Genomic DNA, 15,890 nt, shown 5'->3' on the forward strand with positions numbered 1-15,890 from the left:
ATGATCTGTATGCAAGGGTAAGAGAAACTGAGGTGGTTGTATTGAACATGCTGCATATCCCCGTCTCTGCCCCCAGAAAGATTAATGGAAGCACAGTGTGCCACTTGCTCCATATAATTCTTCCTTCAAGGCTTGCTGGCTGGTTCCTGCCTCCTTGTTTCACAGTTGGCACAGCTCTCTGAAGTGTGTGCCGGTGACTGTTGCTTTGTTTAGGTTTCTTGTACAGAACGGGTCAGCGTACGCCTCTGAGCTGACTTGGCTTTTATGACAAGTACACTATGTGCAAAATCGTCTTCCCTTGAAATACCTTTTTAAAGAAGTACCCCCTCCCCCCACTATCCTCCCCTCCTCCTAGCAGCTGCTATAAAGGCCAGAATTACATTTGCTAGCAGGTGGGGAACTCATTTTCGGCAAACAAAAGGGCCCACTGTTTTTAATATATCTATTAATGATCTATATTGGGCTTGCTGTCAGCTTGCTAACCTTATGAAAACAGGTGGTGAGTTTCCCCTGCCTGTTGACATCTAGGAATCCCCACTTGTCTACTTTGGTTAGCTCCCTTTTATAAAGTAGACACAGCTGTTTGCTTACAAGCACTGGTCCTCTCTTGCCCCGTCTCCCTCCTCGAATCTACCAAGGTTAAAAAAAAAGTTAGCTGGGGCAAACATTCAATCTCATCAAATCAGTGAAAGTAGGCTGATAGATCTGACATTGGTTGATAAGATATCGAGTGATTGCTTTAGTACAGCTGGTATATTTTTAACTGCTAAAAGGTCTTCGAACCTATGCAGCCTTAAGAATTGTTTTAAAGCCATGCTTCAGGTTTCCTTCAGTTGTTTCCTTGGCAGCCGAGATGACAAAAGCCGTGGCTGCAATACCCTAGTCAGGCACGGGCAGAATTCAGCACTAGTTTACTAAGAAAGGTTGTCTAAAATACGTGTAAAGCCAGCAGATCTTTCAGTAGTAAAATGCAGGCTGCGAAATAGAAAGTAGTGGCAATCTTAGGTCCTGTGCATAAACCCCATGGAGTATATCAGATCAAAAAAATTAATTAATTTCCTCAATTAACAAATTATGTATTTCTCTTCTGCCTCCGTTCCAAAAGGTTGACATTGAGATACATGACTTCTACCCTCTCATCAACTTCACAGAAACTTTTTGAGATAGATTCAGGTGTCAAGCTGAACTGTCACAAGGTCACCTAGGCAACTTCATTGCTAAGGGAGGATGTGAACTTAGGTTTTTCTGGTCCTTGTAGTGCTATGACCACTACACCATGCTGTCTAATCCATGTGTCATTTCCCCATATATAATTTTTGTTGGATTATTGGCACACAGGGGTGCCCCTGTAATAATGAGTGACCAGTCAGAATAGCATTCTGAAAGCCATACGGAAGGGGGAAGAGATGCAACAAAGAATTATAACTTTTGAAAAGGGTGGATAAAAATTAATGATTTTTAAAAATCAAATCGATTTAAATCACAATTTGCATCATGATTTAGATTTTAAAATTTGATTGACTTGAATTGCATTTTTTTTTCAAAAAAAATGCTTCAATTGTGATGTAAACCCATTTAATTTAAATCAAATCCACCCTGCTTTTGAATGAGTTCTTGAATCAGGGCCATATTTGGCAGAGTGGTACTAGACACTATGGGTTTGCTCTCTGCCAAATTTAGAGACGGTTGTAGAAGTACTTTTAAAGTTCTAATAGCTGTTCTGAAACCTTCCATTTCATTTTGCTTCCTTTTTTATTTTTTTATTTTTGGCAGCTCATAGTAAATGTGGTAGTTATTTGTCAAATGCCCACCACTGCTTCCTGAAAAGGAAATGATCCCTGCTACAAGCATTTTTTAAAATTTGAAGTTGATCCATCCTGTCATTTAGAAGATACAGGACATTAAACATGCTTCTTGTACCCAGGAAAATGTTCATAAAGTCTGGCTGCACATGCTGCTTGAAGTATTTCACAGCAGTTGCCCAAACATCTTGCCACTACTTTAGGAAACTAGTGGGCTACACTGAGGTGATGGGGCTTATGTCTGAGCAAGATGGTAGTTTGACACTTCAGCTTTACCACAGGCAGAGAGAGAAGCAACAGAGATGGTGGAAAGTGGAATAAAGAGAAAGACAGGAGGCACAGAGAAAGAACAAGAAAATAGGATGGGAAGGGATTTGCTGGAATGTTTTCTCACCTCAACTCTTCCTTCCACCTCAGTTTATTTCTTGCCATCTGAGGTGTTTAGAAAGAGCAAGCCACTGTCTGTGTACTTTAAAATGAGCCCCATTCAGTTTAATAGAGGTAATCATCATAATCATTTTAGTCACCATCTTAGAACTGCAGAGCTGGAAAGGACCCTATGGATCATCAAGTCCAGTCTCTGTCAAGGAGGCACAGTCGGGAATCAAATCCCCAACCTCTGTCTCCACTGCCAGATACCCAAATCACTGAGCAATCCAGCAGTTCCTAAGAGGTAACTTGTCGTGCGGTTCTTCACCTATGAAATTCACAGTGAGTCCCTTTGATGTGAATGGGGTCTACTTCTGGTCAAGAGGGTATATTAAGATTACAGCCTTGATCAGACTTCCTTCTGAGTGTGCTGGCAGGCAGGATCACTTGAAGACATAATGTCCAGAAGCATTCTCTTATTGAGTTTACAATACATCAGTGGCAAAAACGTGTGTACAGTACTGCAATTTTGTGTGAGCCTAATCAGAAGGAAGCCCTGTTAAATTAAATGGCACTTATTTCTAGTTATATATGGTGCAGTAGCCTTGACATCCCAATTAATCAATTCCATTTGTGAGTGTATTGTGTGTTGTTAGACTTGTGTTTTAAAAAGCGACCCTACTTCATACCCTCCTACAATCTGTTCAAGGGCTGGTTCACACACATGTATGATTAATCACGTAGGTGAATCAGTTTGAACACAGTGTGTGATGGTAATTGAGATGCCCATACATGAAGTAAGCATTTCTTCTAAGCATTCAGCCCCAAGAATAAATAAAAATTGGAAGAATTTCTCAACCATCTCAACAGCATCCACCCAAATATACAATTCACCATGGAAAAAGAAATAGAGGGCCAACTCCTGTTCTTAGATGTCATGGTCCTATGCAAAACTGACCTCCAACTGGGACACAAGGTCTACAGAAAACCCACCCACAGACCGGTACTTACACAAAAACTCCAACCACCACCCACAGCAAAAAAGAGGCATAATCAAAATAGTGGTAGACGGTGCAAATCGGAACTGTGAAGCTCAGTTTCTCAGCACTGAACTCAACCATCTGAATTGGGCTCTACAGGCAAATGGCTACTCCAAAAATGAAATCACAAGAGCCATCAAACCAAGAAAACAACACTGAACTGAAGAAGAAAAACAACCACCCACAAATAAAGTATTTCTGCCATACATCAAAGGGGTCACGGACCGCATGGGGAAATTTTTGAAAAAACACAACCTACAAACAGTATTCAAGCCCACAACAAAGATACAACAAATGTTACGGTCAGCAAAGGACAGAAGGGCCCCCCTCACCACTGCAGGAGTATACCGGATACCTTGCAGTTGTGGCCAGGTACAGTGGGGTCTTGACTTGAGAACTTAATCCGTATTGGAAGGCGGTTCTCAAGTCAAAAAGTTCTCAGGTCAAATCTGCATTTCCCATAGGAATGCATTGAGAACCATTTGATCCGTATCTGCTCTTTTCTGTCCATAGAAACTAATGGGAAGCTGCTATTCCGCCTTCGACCACTAGAGGGGATATTTTGTTTCTTTTTTTCTTAGGTCAAGAAAGGTTCAGGGAAGGCAGGGAAAATACAGTCCAGGCAGTACAGTACCAGGCAGTCCAAAGACTGTCTCCCAATCCACTCTCTAAACGCTGGGAGGAGTGAGGAAGCAGACAGGCACCCTTTTCACTGGCCAACAGTTAACTGAAAGTTCAAATTTTGCACTTTCCCTGCCTCCCACGTGGTTTTTTTTTCAGTTCTTAACTCAAATCTAAGTATGTAAGTCAAGTCAATATTTTCCTATGAGAGTGGTTCTTAAGTCAAAATGTTCTTAACTCAAGCCGTTCTTAAGTCAAGACCCCACTGTATATATTGGAACCACAAAACGAAGCATCCACACCAGAATAAAAGAACACGAGAGACACTGCAGACTAAAACAACCAGAAAAATCTGTAGTAGCTGAACATGCCCTAAAACAAACTGGACATGTAATTTTATTTCAAAATACTGAAATACTGGACAACACCAGCAATCATGATGTCAGACTGCACAGGGAAGCCATTGAAATCCACAAGCACCAGCAGAACTTCAACAAAAAGAGGAAAGGTTGAAACTCAACAAAACTTGGCTCCCAGCTCTCTAAAATACAGCATGCAAGAGGTCAACAAACTCTACCCAGCCACACGGACTGGGGATCACTAAACACAAAAGACCAGCTAATGACACCCATCAACGACAGTGACAGATGATCTCTCCTTATCACAACAATACACACACAACAAGACACACTAATCACCCATCTACAGAAAAAGACAAAAGCCCATCTCACAGCCAAAAGCCCATCTCCATTCCCAAGCCAACTACACCAGAGCACAGAGTGCTGTCCTCTGAAGATACCGGCCACAGAGACTGGCAAAACGTTAGGAAGAACGAACTTCAGAACACGGCCAAAGAGCCCAAAAAAACCGCAGCAACCAATAACTAGAGAACTTGTTGAAAAACAGCTTTGACAATTGCTTTCTTTGTGTTTACTTAAGATATGATTAACTGGTGAAAAACAGGCATTTGATAGGATTTTCTATCTGGTGTTTGCTTCTGAATGGTAATGATTACAAGAGGGGGACCACTAGAGCATGTTGATTGCTGTCATTGGCTTTATCAGGATTAAGGGTGACCTTTACTATGTAAGGCTTGCTATCTTTTTTCCTGCTGGGTATGTATTGCAAGGTAACAATATTGCAAGGTAACAATAGACCATTTCCTGTGCCATAGACACACACATGCTAGCCCATATTCATAAATCAGAGGTTTTCTGAACTGTTGAATTTCTAATACTAGAGCTGCAGATAGGGGCTTCATTCCCTGTCAGCCTCCCTTCCCCATTGTTTTTCCTTGATCTTACAGTTCACATGTCACCCAGTTTTGAGGGCTTTCATTTTGTCTGTTCTCCTTGGTCTTTATTGAACCACTGTGGTTTTGAACAATTGAAATCTGTTAGTCTTTAAGGTGTCATAAAGCACTTCTGCTATCCCACCCTCCTCAGTTTCACAAGCTGCTTTGCTAGCAGGGAAGGCTAAGTAAGCAATCAAGCTGGCAGAAGAAAAAGCTGTTTGCTGCTCAGAAACCAGCCATAGAAACAGCAATAAAATCAAAGACACAGCAGTAAAGTAATCTCTACAGCCTTGATGGAATATAGGATGAAGCTTCAGCTCACACTTTTCCTGTAGATTTAATCAAAATATTGGGAAAATAAATCTCCAAGGTTGTATTGGAGAGGTTGAGCCTTCTCTGTCCAGATAAGGACACCTGCATTCCATGTCCAAACTGTGATTTTAAGATTTTTTTTTAAAGACCACTCATATTCTTTCTGCAGTGTAATTTTAACTGGAATCTTAAAAGCAATCTGCTAGTTTTTGCTCATTTGAGTTTTCAAATTCAGATACATGGGTGTTTGTATCGATCACTTAATACGAATTTAAACTGTAGATGAATTTTATTTACCAGAAATGTGCACTTGTGCCATGTGTGAAATATAATATGCTCAATAAACACGTGTGTTTCAGTACATGTTTAACATGTCTAGGGTACAAAATATCTGGGCTTTGAAGCTTTTAGGAGTATCCTAGTGTCAATTAATGCCCTAGGCCATTGGTTCCCAACCTTGAGTAGGTCAGCTGTTCCTGGACTTCAATTCCCAGAATCCTTTACAACCAGCTGTGTTGGTTGGGTTTTCTGGGAGTTGCAGTCCAAGAACACCTGAGTGGTTGGGAACCGATGTTTTAGGCAGAAGGACCTGATGGGATTAAGAGAAGATTGTTGTGGCTGGCAGAGATTATTTGTACCCAGATGAAGAGTGATGGGAAGATCTGACGTGTAGGAAGATCTCAGTTGATACAGCCAACCAGAGTGGTCAAGCACTTACTATTAACACTTATAACTGGTTCAAAAGCTGCTGGCTGGAGAGTCCTCAAAGTGCAGATTGGCTTAATGCTAAATTATTTTAAAATGTCTCTTTGCATTGTGTCTATGCCTACACTGTTCTCATTATTAAATTGTTTTCAGCCATGCAGTCCTGAGTAAAAAACAGGGTTGAAAACGAGTATTTGCCCAGTTGCTTGTGTGACGCACTAATCTGACTATTAAGTAAGAAACTCAAAGCTCTCTTCAGCCCATCAAATTATCATAAATCGAAACTGGCTAATAACATCTGTGAACCTGTGCAGCTATGCTCACACATCATAAGCCAAGGTTCCTATTTTGTCCTGGTTTACTGCGAGTAAGCAGTGTGCTGGTCCACACAACCCTTTTACACACAAGTGGATAAAAACAAACCAGGAAATGACAATTTACTGTGACATTCAAGCCTGTTATCATCTGTTATCCCAAATTGACTGATGACATTTCGGCACCAGGTCAAAACCTTCCTGTTCCCCGAAGGCTTTTAATTGAAATAATATCAGTTGTGGGTCCTGATGGCAATTTTTAGAATATCTATTTTAATTGTATTTTAATTGTTTTTATTGTATTTTAATGGTTGTAAGCCTCCCAGAGACCTTTGGGTAGAGTGGGCGGCATGTAAGTTAAACAAACAAACAAACCTGGAACATAATTCAACAAGAAGGTGGGATTCTCCATCAACAATAAAGTGATTATTGGTGTTTGGTTTAACACTTTTGGCTTGTGTTCTTGAAGGCTTTCACGGCTGGGATCTGATTCTTGTAGGTTTTTGGGTCCTGCTTTTTCCATAGTAAACTAGTGTAACTTTAGGAATTATGTTATATCATTGTCTGCAAGCACAGTTAGTGCTTAAAGAAATGTTAGGGCTGGGTGAAGTGAATGAGTGCATGTGTGTGTGCAGGCCTTCATCACTTGCTTGAATGACACATCTGTCTGTAAGGTGCATCCAAACCTGAATAAGGGTGTCCAGTGAAAACTGAAAAAGGATGTAGACTTGTTCCTTGACATTTATGTTTCTGTTCAGCTAAGTAGATTTTCAAAGCAACTTAGAAAACTACAAAGTGCACATTGATATTGCATTAACTGCCATAAGTAAATACTCTATTGCTGTTTTACAGCAACCGCAGGTACAGCAGATGGCCATGAAAGGGTCAGGGAGGTGGTGATCTGCCTTCTGTGATAGCAGGCCTTCTTATGACACTGTTAGCCATTATTATGTGCTAACAAGTCCCTTCAGAAGGTAAAGATTATTCTTGGGATAGGGGCTCTAGCTATAAATACAACAACAAATTAAACACAGGTTTGAATCTGATCAGCTTAAATGTTAAGGGTCAGATGGGGTTCAACTCATTATTATTTCGTTCTGTGTGGCAGCACTAAAGAATATAGTGTGGTTTCAAATTCTGCTTTAGCTTGTAGCCCTTGCTAAATATTATTACCTCTCCTTTGAACTAGCCCCTAGTTGCTTGTTTTTTATTTATTTCTTTGCTACTTGCAAATTTAGGCTGTAATGCTACACTTGCATGTGAATGGGTTTCCTGAACTCATTGGGGCTTACTTCTTAAATCCATAGGATTGTATTATTGAATCTCCCTTATCTCCACTTTTTTTTGTATAAATTAGAGAGTTCAAAACATAAAATAAATTCATGTGATAAAGAAGGCATTACTCTCAGTAACAAAAGTCTTTTAAAAACAAATTAGTCAGCTGTCTTCACATAGCTTCAGTTATGGTATCCCAGCTGCAAAATGAGTAGGATGAGATAGGCTGTTCTTTCAGCATAAACAGAATGAAATCTGTTCGTCCAGGAATGTATTCTCAGGTTCATTAGTTTCAGAAAGAAAACCAGTTTATGAAACAAAACAAAGCAACCTTCCTGTTTCTCCACTGAGAACAACCTGTTGTATTTGTTTTTTCCATAGAACAAAAAAGCAACACATTTTACTTAACTATTGACACTTTTGCATGTACTGTTTCAGTAAAGAACCTAATTTTAGATTTAGTCTTTCATATTCCCTTTAAAATAATAAACTGAGAATTCTACTCCGCCCTTACTTTTTGCACCATGTTAAAGTACTGTATGCCTTCAAAGAGAAGCTTCATCAGAAGCTCCTGGCTGGCAGGAGGGATGAAGATTGCCAGTGAAACCATCGTTCCCCATGAGTAGAACAAAATACGTATACTCTCTATTTACTTAGATAAGAGAATGTAGGTCTAGCACAAGTTTTCTGTCACTTGCCTTTCATGCCTGCAGTTCTTTCGCTGCATGTTTTAATTAGTGTGTGAGTGACTCAGAGCTTAAAACATTGAATGCAGTTTTAAATCTCAAAGTTACCTGGTAAGCCTGTGTTTTACATGGAGGTTAGAACTTTTGGTCTTCAGGCTCTATTTCTATCCTGAGACCTGCATCTAGAGTTTTCTGTTGTAAAGTCTCTGGATTAAAATGAACTTCTGGATAGCTCAGTGGTTTAGGTCTCTGGCTGCGGAGCCAGAGTTTTACAGTTTGATTCCCCACTGTGCCTCCTTGACAGGGGCTGGACTCAATGATCCATAGAGTCTCTTCCAGCTCTGTAGTTCTAACATGATGGTGATAATATCAATACCGCGCCTGCTATTTCTCTTGAGTTTTAGTTTCCAGATTTTCCTGAGTGCCCTGTCCTAGCAGTCCTTGTGTATCTGTTTCACTGGGACAGATGCACCTTTTTTTAATGGATGAAATGACAGTAGCTGCTTAGCTCATCTGCACCGCAAGTTTCACTGTGCAGCTACTTCATAGATATAGACCCCTGCATATACAGAATCAATTGATTTAGCCAAATCTTCACATTATGACTTGAGTTTGTGAGTGAGCTATCAGACAGCGCAATACCAAAAAAGTCACATATTCTCATATTACTCTGCATTACAGTGATGTTTGATGGAGTCAGTGTGCATATTCCACCTTCCAGTTATCATGTGTACAGAAACTGAAGGTGTACAGAAACTGAGAATAAGCCGAGGGGGTGCTTTTTCAGCAAAACAAATTGTGCTGAAAAACTAGGCTTATACTTGAGTATATACAGTAACTAGTTTTTCAAAACCTGAGGTAGATTGCTAGCTACTTCATGGTTAATTTTATTTTGGTTCCTCTGCATTTTGGATGGTCTGTGTTGTCCCCTGGCCTACAAAATTTGCCCACCCGTGAATTACACAGTAACATTGCTTCTAGTATGTCCTTCCCTTCCCTTCCCATAGAGTTTGGATCCAGAGCTAACAGTATCTCTGTCTTTTCCCTCCTATTTGGACAGGTTTCTATTACAATATCTCTGTCTTTGTTCAGTGCCAGAATTTCCACCTTTTCCATCTTGGTTCAGAGGCTTCTTACATATACAGACTTTTGTATGTGGTGTTCATCTCCCATATCCTTTGGTGTTTTCTGTATGATGCATTAAGCAATTGTCATGGGCTCTTGTTATTGTCTTGTTCTACCCCACTCCTGTTAGAATGGAAATGGAATTCAGAGATACTGAACCCAAACCTGAGAGAATGTAAGAAAGTGTTTTATCCTAATTCATGTCTCCCTGATGTTTAACAAATGTCTTGTTTTGGTGAATAGAAAAGGGAATGGGGATGTGTGGCATTAAGAAAATGTATTGATAGAACTCATTGGCAGGGATGCAGACTGAAATCTAGTTGTTTAGCATAGTAAATCGTGACTAGAGTAGGCCATAGACTCATACTAACCTGCTTCATGGGACTGTCGTGAGAAGGAATGGAAATAAAAACTATTTCCCATATAAAAAGTTCTATATGTAAATACTAGCTCACAGTTCAAATCCATTTAGCATCTCATGTTTGCCATCCAGATGCTTATTCTGTATTAGTATGGGTTTTGTGTATTTTTGAGACATCACTCCCCAGTCAAACTTGAAAGAGGACTTGGTAATAGTTTCACTGCAGAGCAAGGTGGATACTGTTATTTTTTTATTGCTGTTATGTGTGACCCCATGAATCAACAATCTGCAAAATGTCCTGTCCTTAACTGCCCTGCTCAGCTCTTGTAAACTCAAGCCTAAATGGTTCCTTTAGTCAGTTCATCACTTATATGGTCTTCCTCTTTTCCTGCTGCCTTCCACCTTTCCCAGCATTATTGTCTTTTCCAGAGAATCCTGTCTTTTCTTGATGTGCCAAAAGTAGGACAGCCTCAATTTCAACATTTTTGCTTCCTGAGAGAGTTCAGGCTTGATTTGCTCTAGGACCCATGTGTTTGTCTTTCTGACAGTCCAGAGTATCTGCAAAGCTCTTCTTGCGCACCACATTTAAACTAATCACTTTTTTCCCAATCAGCTTTTTTTCCTATTGAGCTTTCACACCCATCCGTGGTGACTGGAAAGACGATAGTGTGGATGATCTTGGCCTTCTCCAGTGAGACGGCCACACACTTGATGATTTTTTTCTCTTAATTCCTTCATTTCAACCCTTCATTTTTTTTAGTAAGTTCCAAACTTGTTCAAAATGTAGATGGCCTTTAAATGGCAGACTATAACTTAGAATATCGGTGAAAAAAGAAATATCTGTATTATGAAAGACCTTCAGGCTCAAACGGAATGTCACATAGAATTCTTTCTTGTTGCTTCCTTTGAAAAGAAAGTGCTTGGGCTACCTGCATTTAGGCAGAAGACTGGTGCTTACAAAAACAGTTTACTTTCCTATTTCACTCTCTTTTTTTACCTCAAAATCATCCTCTATAAACTGTTTGCCCTTCTTTTGTGATGCATTTCCCCTTACATGTGACATTGTCAAAGAACAGAAAAATCCTGAGCTCTCCCTGAGATGCTGTATTCCCATTACAGTACCTCCATAAAATTTTAGTTTCCTCTGTTCTGTGTACTCCCATCCTGAATAAGTTCTGTCAGTTTTCAGTTTCATGGTGCTCATCAAATATGTTGACTTATAACTCCCTTGCTTTTGGTTAGCTGGAATTTTTGGAGTTACAGAACTTGGAGAAGGCTGTTATAAGCAATAACCTCAACTTTCTAACATTACTATATGCATACAAACCATGAATTGGTGTTAAGGCTAAATGTAGAAATGGCTTGTGGATTTGGCATGGAAAAAGAAAAACATTCTTAACCAAGAGTGAATTCCCATGGGAAGGTTAGCTGCCATAATGGTATAATTTTTTAAAGCAATGAAAAAGAGACCAGCGCTATAAACCAGCATTATAAACATTTAAACCTGGGGTAGGTAACTTTAGCAAGCCAAGGGGCCACTTTTCTGCTTAGGATGCCTCAGGGAGCTGCACAGGCTATAAAAGTGGTAGAAGTTACAAAAAATCAATCTAATACTGGCTAGAATTCTACTTTTGGTTTCAAATGTATTTTATGATATTAACTGGTACAGGGTATGTGCAACCTGTTTAAAATGTTAATGTGCATTCCTGGAGTCTTTAAAGAACTGCTGTTGGAAGCTGCAGAAACAACCTTGGGCATTTTATTTTGCAATCCCTGATTTTAGACCCTCAGAAATATTAAACTCAAATGACAGTTAAAAACCAGCAACATAATCAGAAAAAAAAGTTATAGGTAACCTTGGAAGCAAGAAGGGGGTGGAAAGATCAATATCATATGAATGAGATTCATTGGTGTTGTATTTCAAAACATACATCATCATTCACAATAAAATGTGTTAGAATAGTTGTGGGAAGAACACAAGGTTGTCAGATCCTCGGCCACTGATTTTTATAACAATCTAAAAGCCAAGTTTGGCAAAAAAAAAAAAAAAAATTGAACTGGAATGTGTATGTACGTACAAGAAACGCCGATGAGATTAATATCATTTAAATGATTATTTTATTTTATTTTTCTAGTAAAGCATTTAGTATACCGTACAAAATAATATTTTGTTATATTTATATGTTTGTACATTTAGATATTCCATTCTAATCACAGAATTGGAGGATAAAATTTAAGCCTTGTATTATATAGATACACATGCCATCTGTCTGTCTTTTCAACAGTTTTCTTCAGCTTTTGGCACGAGGGTTGTGGGAGGAATAAGAGTTGTACTTTCCCCCCCACTTTCTAGTTTTAGTTAAAAGAAGGAGATGTAGGCGGTTGTTTATTTATTATTCCATTTATTAGTTAAGATGGTATGTTGTGTGCAGATGCTCTTTTTTGTAGTAAGCAGGAGAGTGTAAATAGAAGTGGGTCCCTGCCAGTACTGTGTTTTCCCGAAAATAAGAGAGGGTCTTATATTAATTTTTATAATTAATAAATTATAATGCTCCAAAATGCATTAGGGCTTATTTTCAGGGGATGTTTTATTTTATAGTCATGCCAGCTTCTTCCGATGGCTGCACATTGCTGCACAGTGGTGGAGGGTGGGGTTTCACTTAACTGAGGCTTATTTTTGGAGTAGGGCGTATATTACGAGCATCCTGAAAAATCATGCTAGGGCTTATTTTCAGGTTAGGTCTTATTTTCGGGGAAACACGGTAATAGATAACTCCCCTCCCCTGAGCAGGAGTACACATTTGCAGAAAACATAACACTAGCCTGAATCTTTGCAGTGAGTGCTGTCTGATGTTGTGAAGGAATGTTGACAGAAGAGTGCAGCTTGTAGTTGTGAGACCCTGGACAGCTGCTCTGTAGAGTTAAATTAAAGGGGTCAGAGAAATGAGGATATGTGCACTCAGCAATGCTTCTTTTGAGCTCCCCCCCCCATTCTTTAAGCTACAGGATAAGCAATGGCTTCCCCCTTGAAACATTACTTAGGAGACAAAGATCTACCTTAGGCTTATTCTTACCTGTCTTCTCCATCCTCTGTGAAACAGGTGTATTTGTGACATGCATGTGTGCGTATGTGAACGACGTGCCTAACTAGATTATATGATTTCTTGTTCTTGTTCTTGTTATTAAAAATAAGTCAGCATTTCAATACAGTTCTTTAAAAATACCAAATCCCTGATCTCCCCACTTCTGGAACTGAATAAGAAAAGGAAAATTAGAAGGGCGATTTGTGCAGGTTATTGTAACACATATGTAGAATATATAATTAGGATTTTAAGAGTATAAACTGCCCCCAGTTGTTTTTACCTGTTGAGTAGTTAATTAAAAATGAATTTTAATATGTTTTTAAGATTATGGGGTGCCAAAGCCTCCTCACCCCCATTCAGATTTTCCCACAGATGTGGTGACATTTCTGGCTGGACTTTATCCAACCATCTTTCATCCTTCTCTCTCTGCTCCCCTGCTCCAAATTGAGAATGATACTTTCCTTGCTTAGAGAGTTATTGTAAGAATTACTGAGATACAGTTGTTTATCAAGTACTTTTCGCAGACTAGTGGTGCACAAATTTATCCAGACAGAAGGTTAAAATGATCAGGTTGACCCTTGCAGGGGTTGAAAGGTAAGGATTATATTTTTCAACCCATATTGTGGGAAGAAGGCTGCTTTGTTGTCTCCACAGCTTCCTCTGAAGCGCCTACTATAGTAATATTTGCATGACTTCCCTTTTTGGATTCTCTGCAAGGCTGAAGCAAGCAGAGGAGGCTGATGAAATAATTTCTGTCATCTTCTACAGAGCAAGCATTCGCTAAGGAAATTATATAATATGAATTCTGCATTGGTTCCAACTTAATCAAGGCCTGAGAGCTTGCCTATTTAGGTCAATTAAGAATTTAGTGATCATATTCAGTTAAAAGAACAGAAAGCACGTTTATACTCCAGATCTTAAATGGAAACAGGAAGGTACTTATTGACTACTCTTGTCTATTGTTACTTTGTATATTTTTTATTTCTTAGTGATTGTAGTTTGGTGGTGATTTTTGAGCATTTTGAAAAGCTGTGCTAACAAAAATTATTTTTGAAGAACAGAAATATACATCAAGTAAATTATATAAAAGTAAAAAAATTTAAAAGGTGAAGGCAGATAGGTGATGCAAATAACTATGATGTTAGTATTATGAATTTGATGAACTTACAGTTTTGTACAAGACATCTGCGCAAAGATGTCATCTATTTGTTTAAAGGATTTGGATTCCTGCATTGTCTGGCTGCTCTTGAAATTAATTCTGCAGTCTTGATTATACTCCTCTTACATTTCATATTGGCATGGCTGGATAGCTCAGTAGTTTAGGTATCCGGCTGCAGAGCCAGAAGTTGGGAGTTTGATTCCTCACTGTGCCTCCCAGGAGAAGAACCAGCCTGTCTAGTCATGGGCAAGCTGCACAGTCCCAGGATGCCCCCAGAATAAGAGAATACACTTCTGTCTATTCTTCTATCTCTATTCTCTTCTGTCTATTCTCTACCTAGAAAACCCTGGAAAAGGTTGTCATAAGTCAGAATTGATTTAACAGCACACATTTATTACTGTTGAAGAAGCTCTGCTTTCTTAGGATTTACTGTGGCGCTGTGGGCTAAACCGCAGAAGCCTGTGCTGCAGGGTCAGAAGACCAAGCAGTCGTAAGATCGAATCCACGCGATGAAGTGAGCGCCCGTTGCTTGTCCCAGCTCCCGCCAACCTAGCGGTTCGAAAGCATGCAAATGCGAGTAGATAAATAGGGACCACCTCGGTGGGAAGGTAAACAGCGTTCCGTGTCTAAATCACACTGGCCATGTGACCATGGAAAGATTGTCTTCGGACAAACGCTGGCTCTATGGCTTGAAGAGCGGGATGAGCGCCGCCCCCTAGAGTCGGACACGACTGGACAAAAATTGTCAAGGGGAACCTTTACCTTTACTAAATAGTTTGAGCATGAGCCTTAACATTTCCTCAACATACTCTATTAATGCTCAGAATGAAGTAATTAATATTGAAATAGGATCATAAAGGCTGCTATTTTGTCAGGGAACCCTTACATGCCTTTTCTTTCTTTTGTTCTTTGTCTCCGCAGCCGTCCCTTTCCCCCCTACACAGCGGCTAACTCTGAAAGAAGTTTTTGAAGATGGGAAGCCCAGGTTGGAGGTCTTAAAAAACCACTTGGTGAAGGAAGGGCGCCTGGAAGAAGATGCAGCACTGAAGATAATCAACGATGGAGCTGCCATTCTGCGGCATGAGAAGACCATGATAGAAGTGGAGGCTCCAATCACAGGTCAGAGAGTGTTTTCTGGTTTGCCTTGTAGCCTCCTGAATCTTGTCTAGAATGACTGGCTGCCCCAACCAACAAGTTTCTGGTTGCATTTTCTTTCTACTGGAGCTTACATGAGATGAGAAAACCCTTAGGTTTTCAAAATGAAGAAGCATATTCATCGTTTGGAAATGAGTACAGGTGCTGAATAAAATGGCTCCATTTAGACTGAGCCAAAACTGTGCTCTTTGTTATTTCTGTGACCATTCTCCTCTTAGCATGTAATCCTGTCCATTTTTTTTGCTGCCCTTCCTCCTCTAGTGTGTGGTGACATTCATGGGCAGTTCTTTGACCTGATGAAGTTGTTTGAAGTTGGAGGATCACCCAATAACACTCGCTACCTCTTCCTGGGAGACTACGTGGACAGAGGCTACTTCAGTATAGAGGTGACAATTCAACTGAACTTTTGGGGGTTAGCACTTTAAAGTCTGCACTTTTCTTTTGGAAGTCCACTATGGTAGCTATCACAGTGGATTGATATGCAGTACAGTTTCTCATTAAATTAGTATTAACATATTTAAGGTATTTAAGAAGTATAGAGTTTTTAGATTTCAGCAGTGAGTATCATACGTCCAGAAACATCTGGAAG

At 39.7% G+C, this 15,890-nt stretch overlaps 1 protein-coding gene across 6 annotated transcripts in view; it reads left to right on the top strand.

Annotated features, from left to right (window-relative positions):
• PPP3CC (protein phosphatase 3 catalytic subunit gamma) overlaps nucleotides 1–15,890 on the top strand; it is a 63,987-nt gene that overhangs the window by 16,078 nt on the left and 32,019 nt on the right. For 4 of the 6 annotated variants that reach the window (XM_020780314.3, XM_020780313.3, XM_020780315.3 and 1 more), the window contains exons 2-3: nucleotides 15,068–15,265; nucleotides 15,563–15,687. In XM_020780314.3, the coding sequence (XP_020635973.1) occupies nucleotides 15,068–15,265; nucleotides 15,563–15,687 (323 nt within the window). Of the gene's footprint in view, nucleotides 1–11,185; nucleotides 13,923–15,067; nucleotides 15,266–15,562; nucleotides 15,688–15,890 lie in introns of those variants that run through there. The other 2 variants (XM_078379665.1, XM_072979163.2) reach the window with 1 other exon arrangement.

Source organism: Pogona vitticeps, chromosome 8 (assembly GCF_051106095.1).
Source record: "Pogona vitticeps strain Pit_001003342236 chromosome 8, PviZW2.1, whole genome shotgun sequence".
NCBI classification, from domain to species: domain Eukaryota; kingdom Metazoa; phylum Chordata; class Lepidosauria; order Squamata; family Agamidae; genus Pogona; species Pogona vitticeps.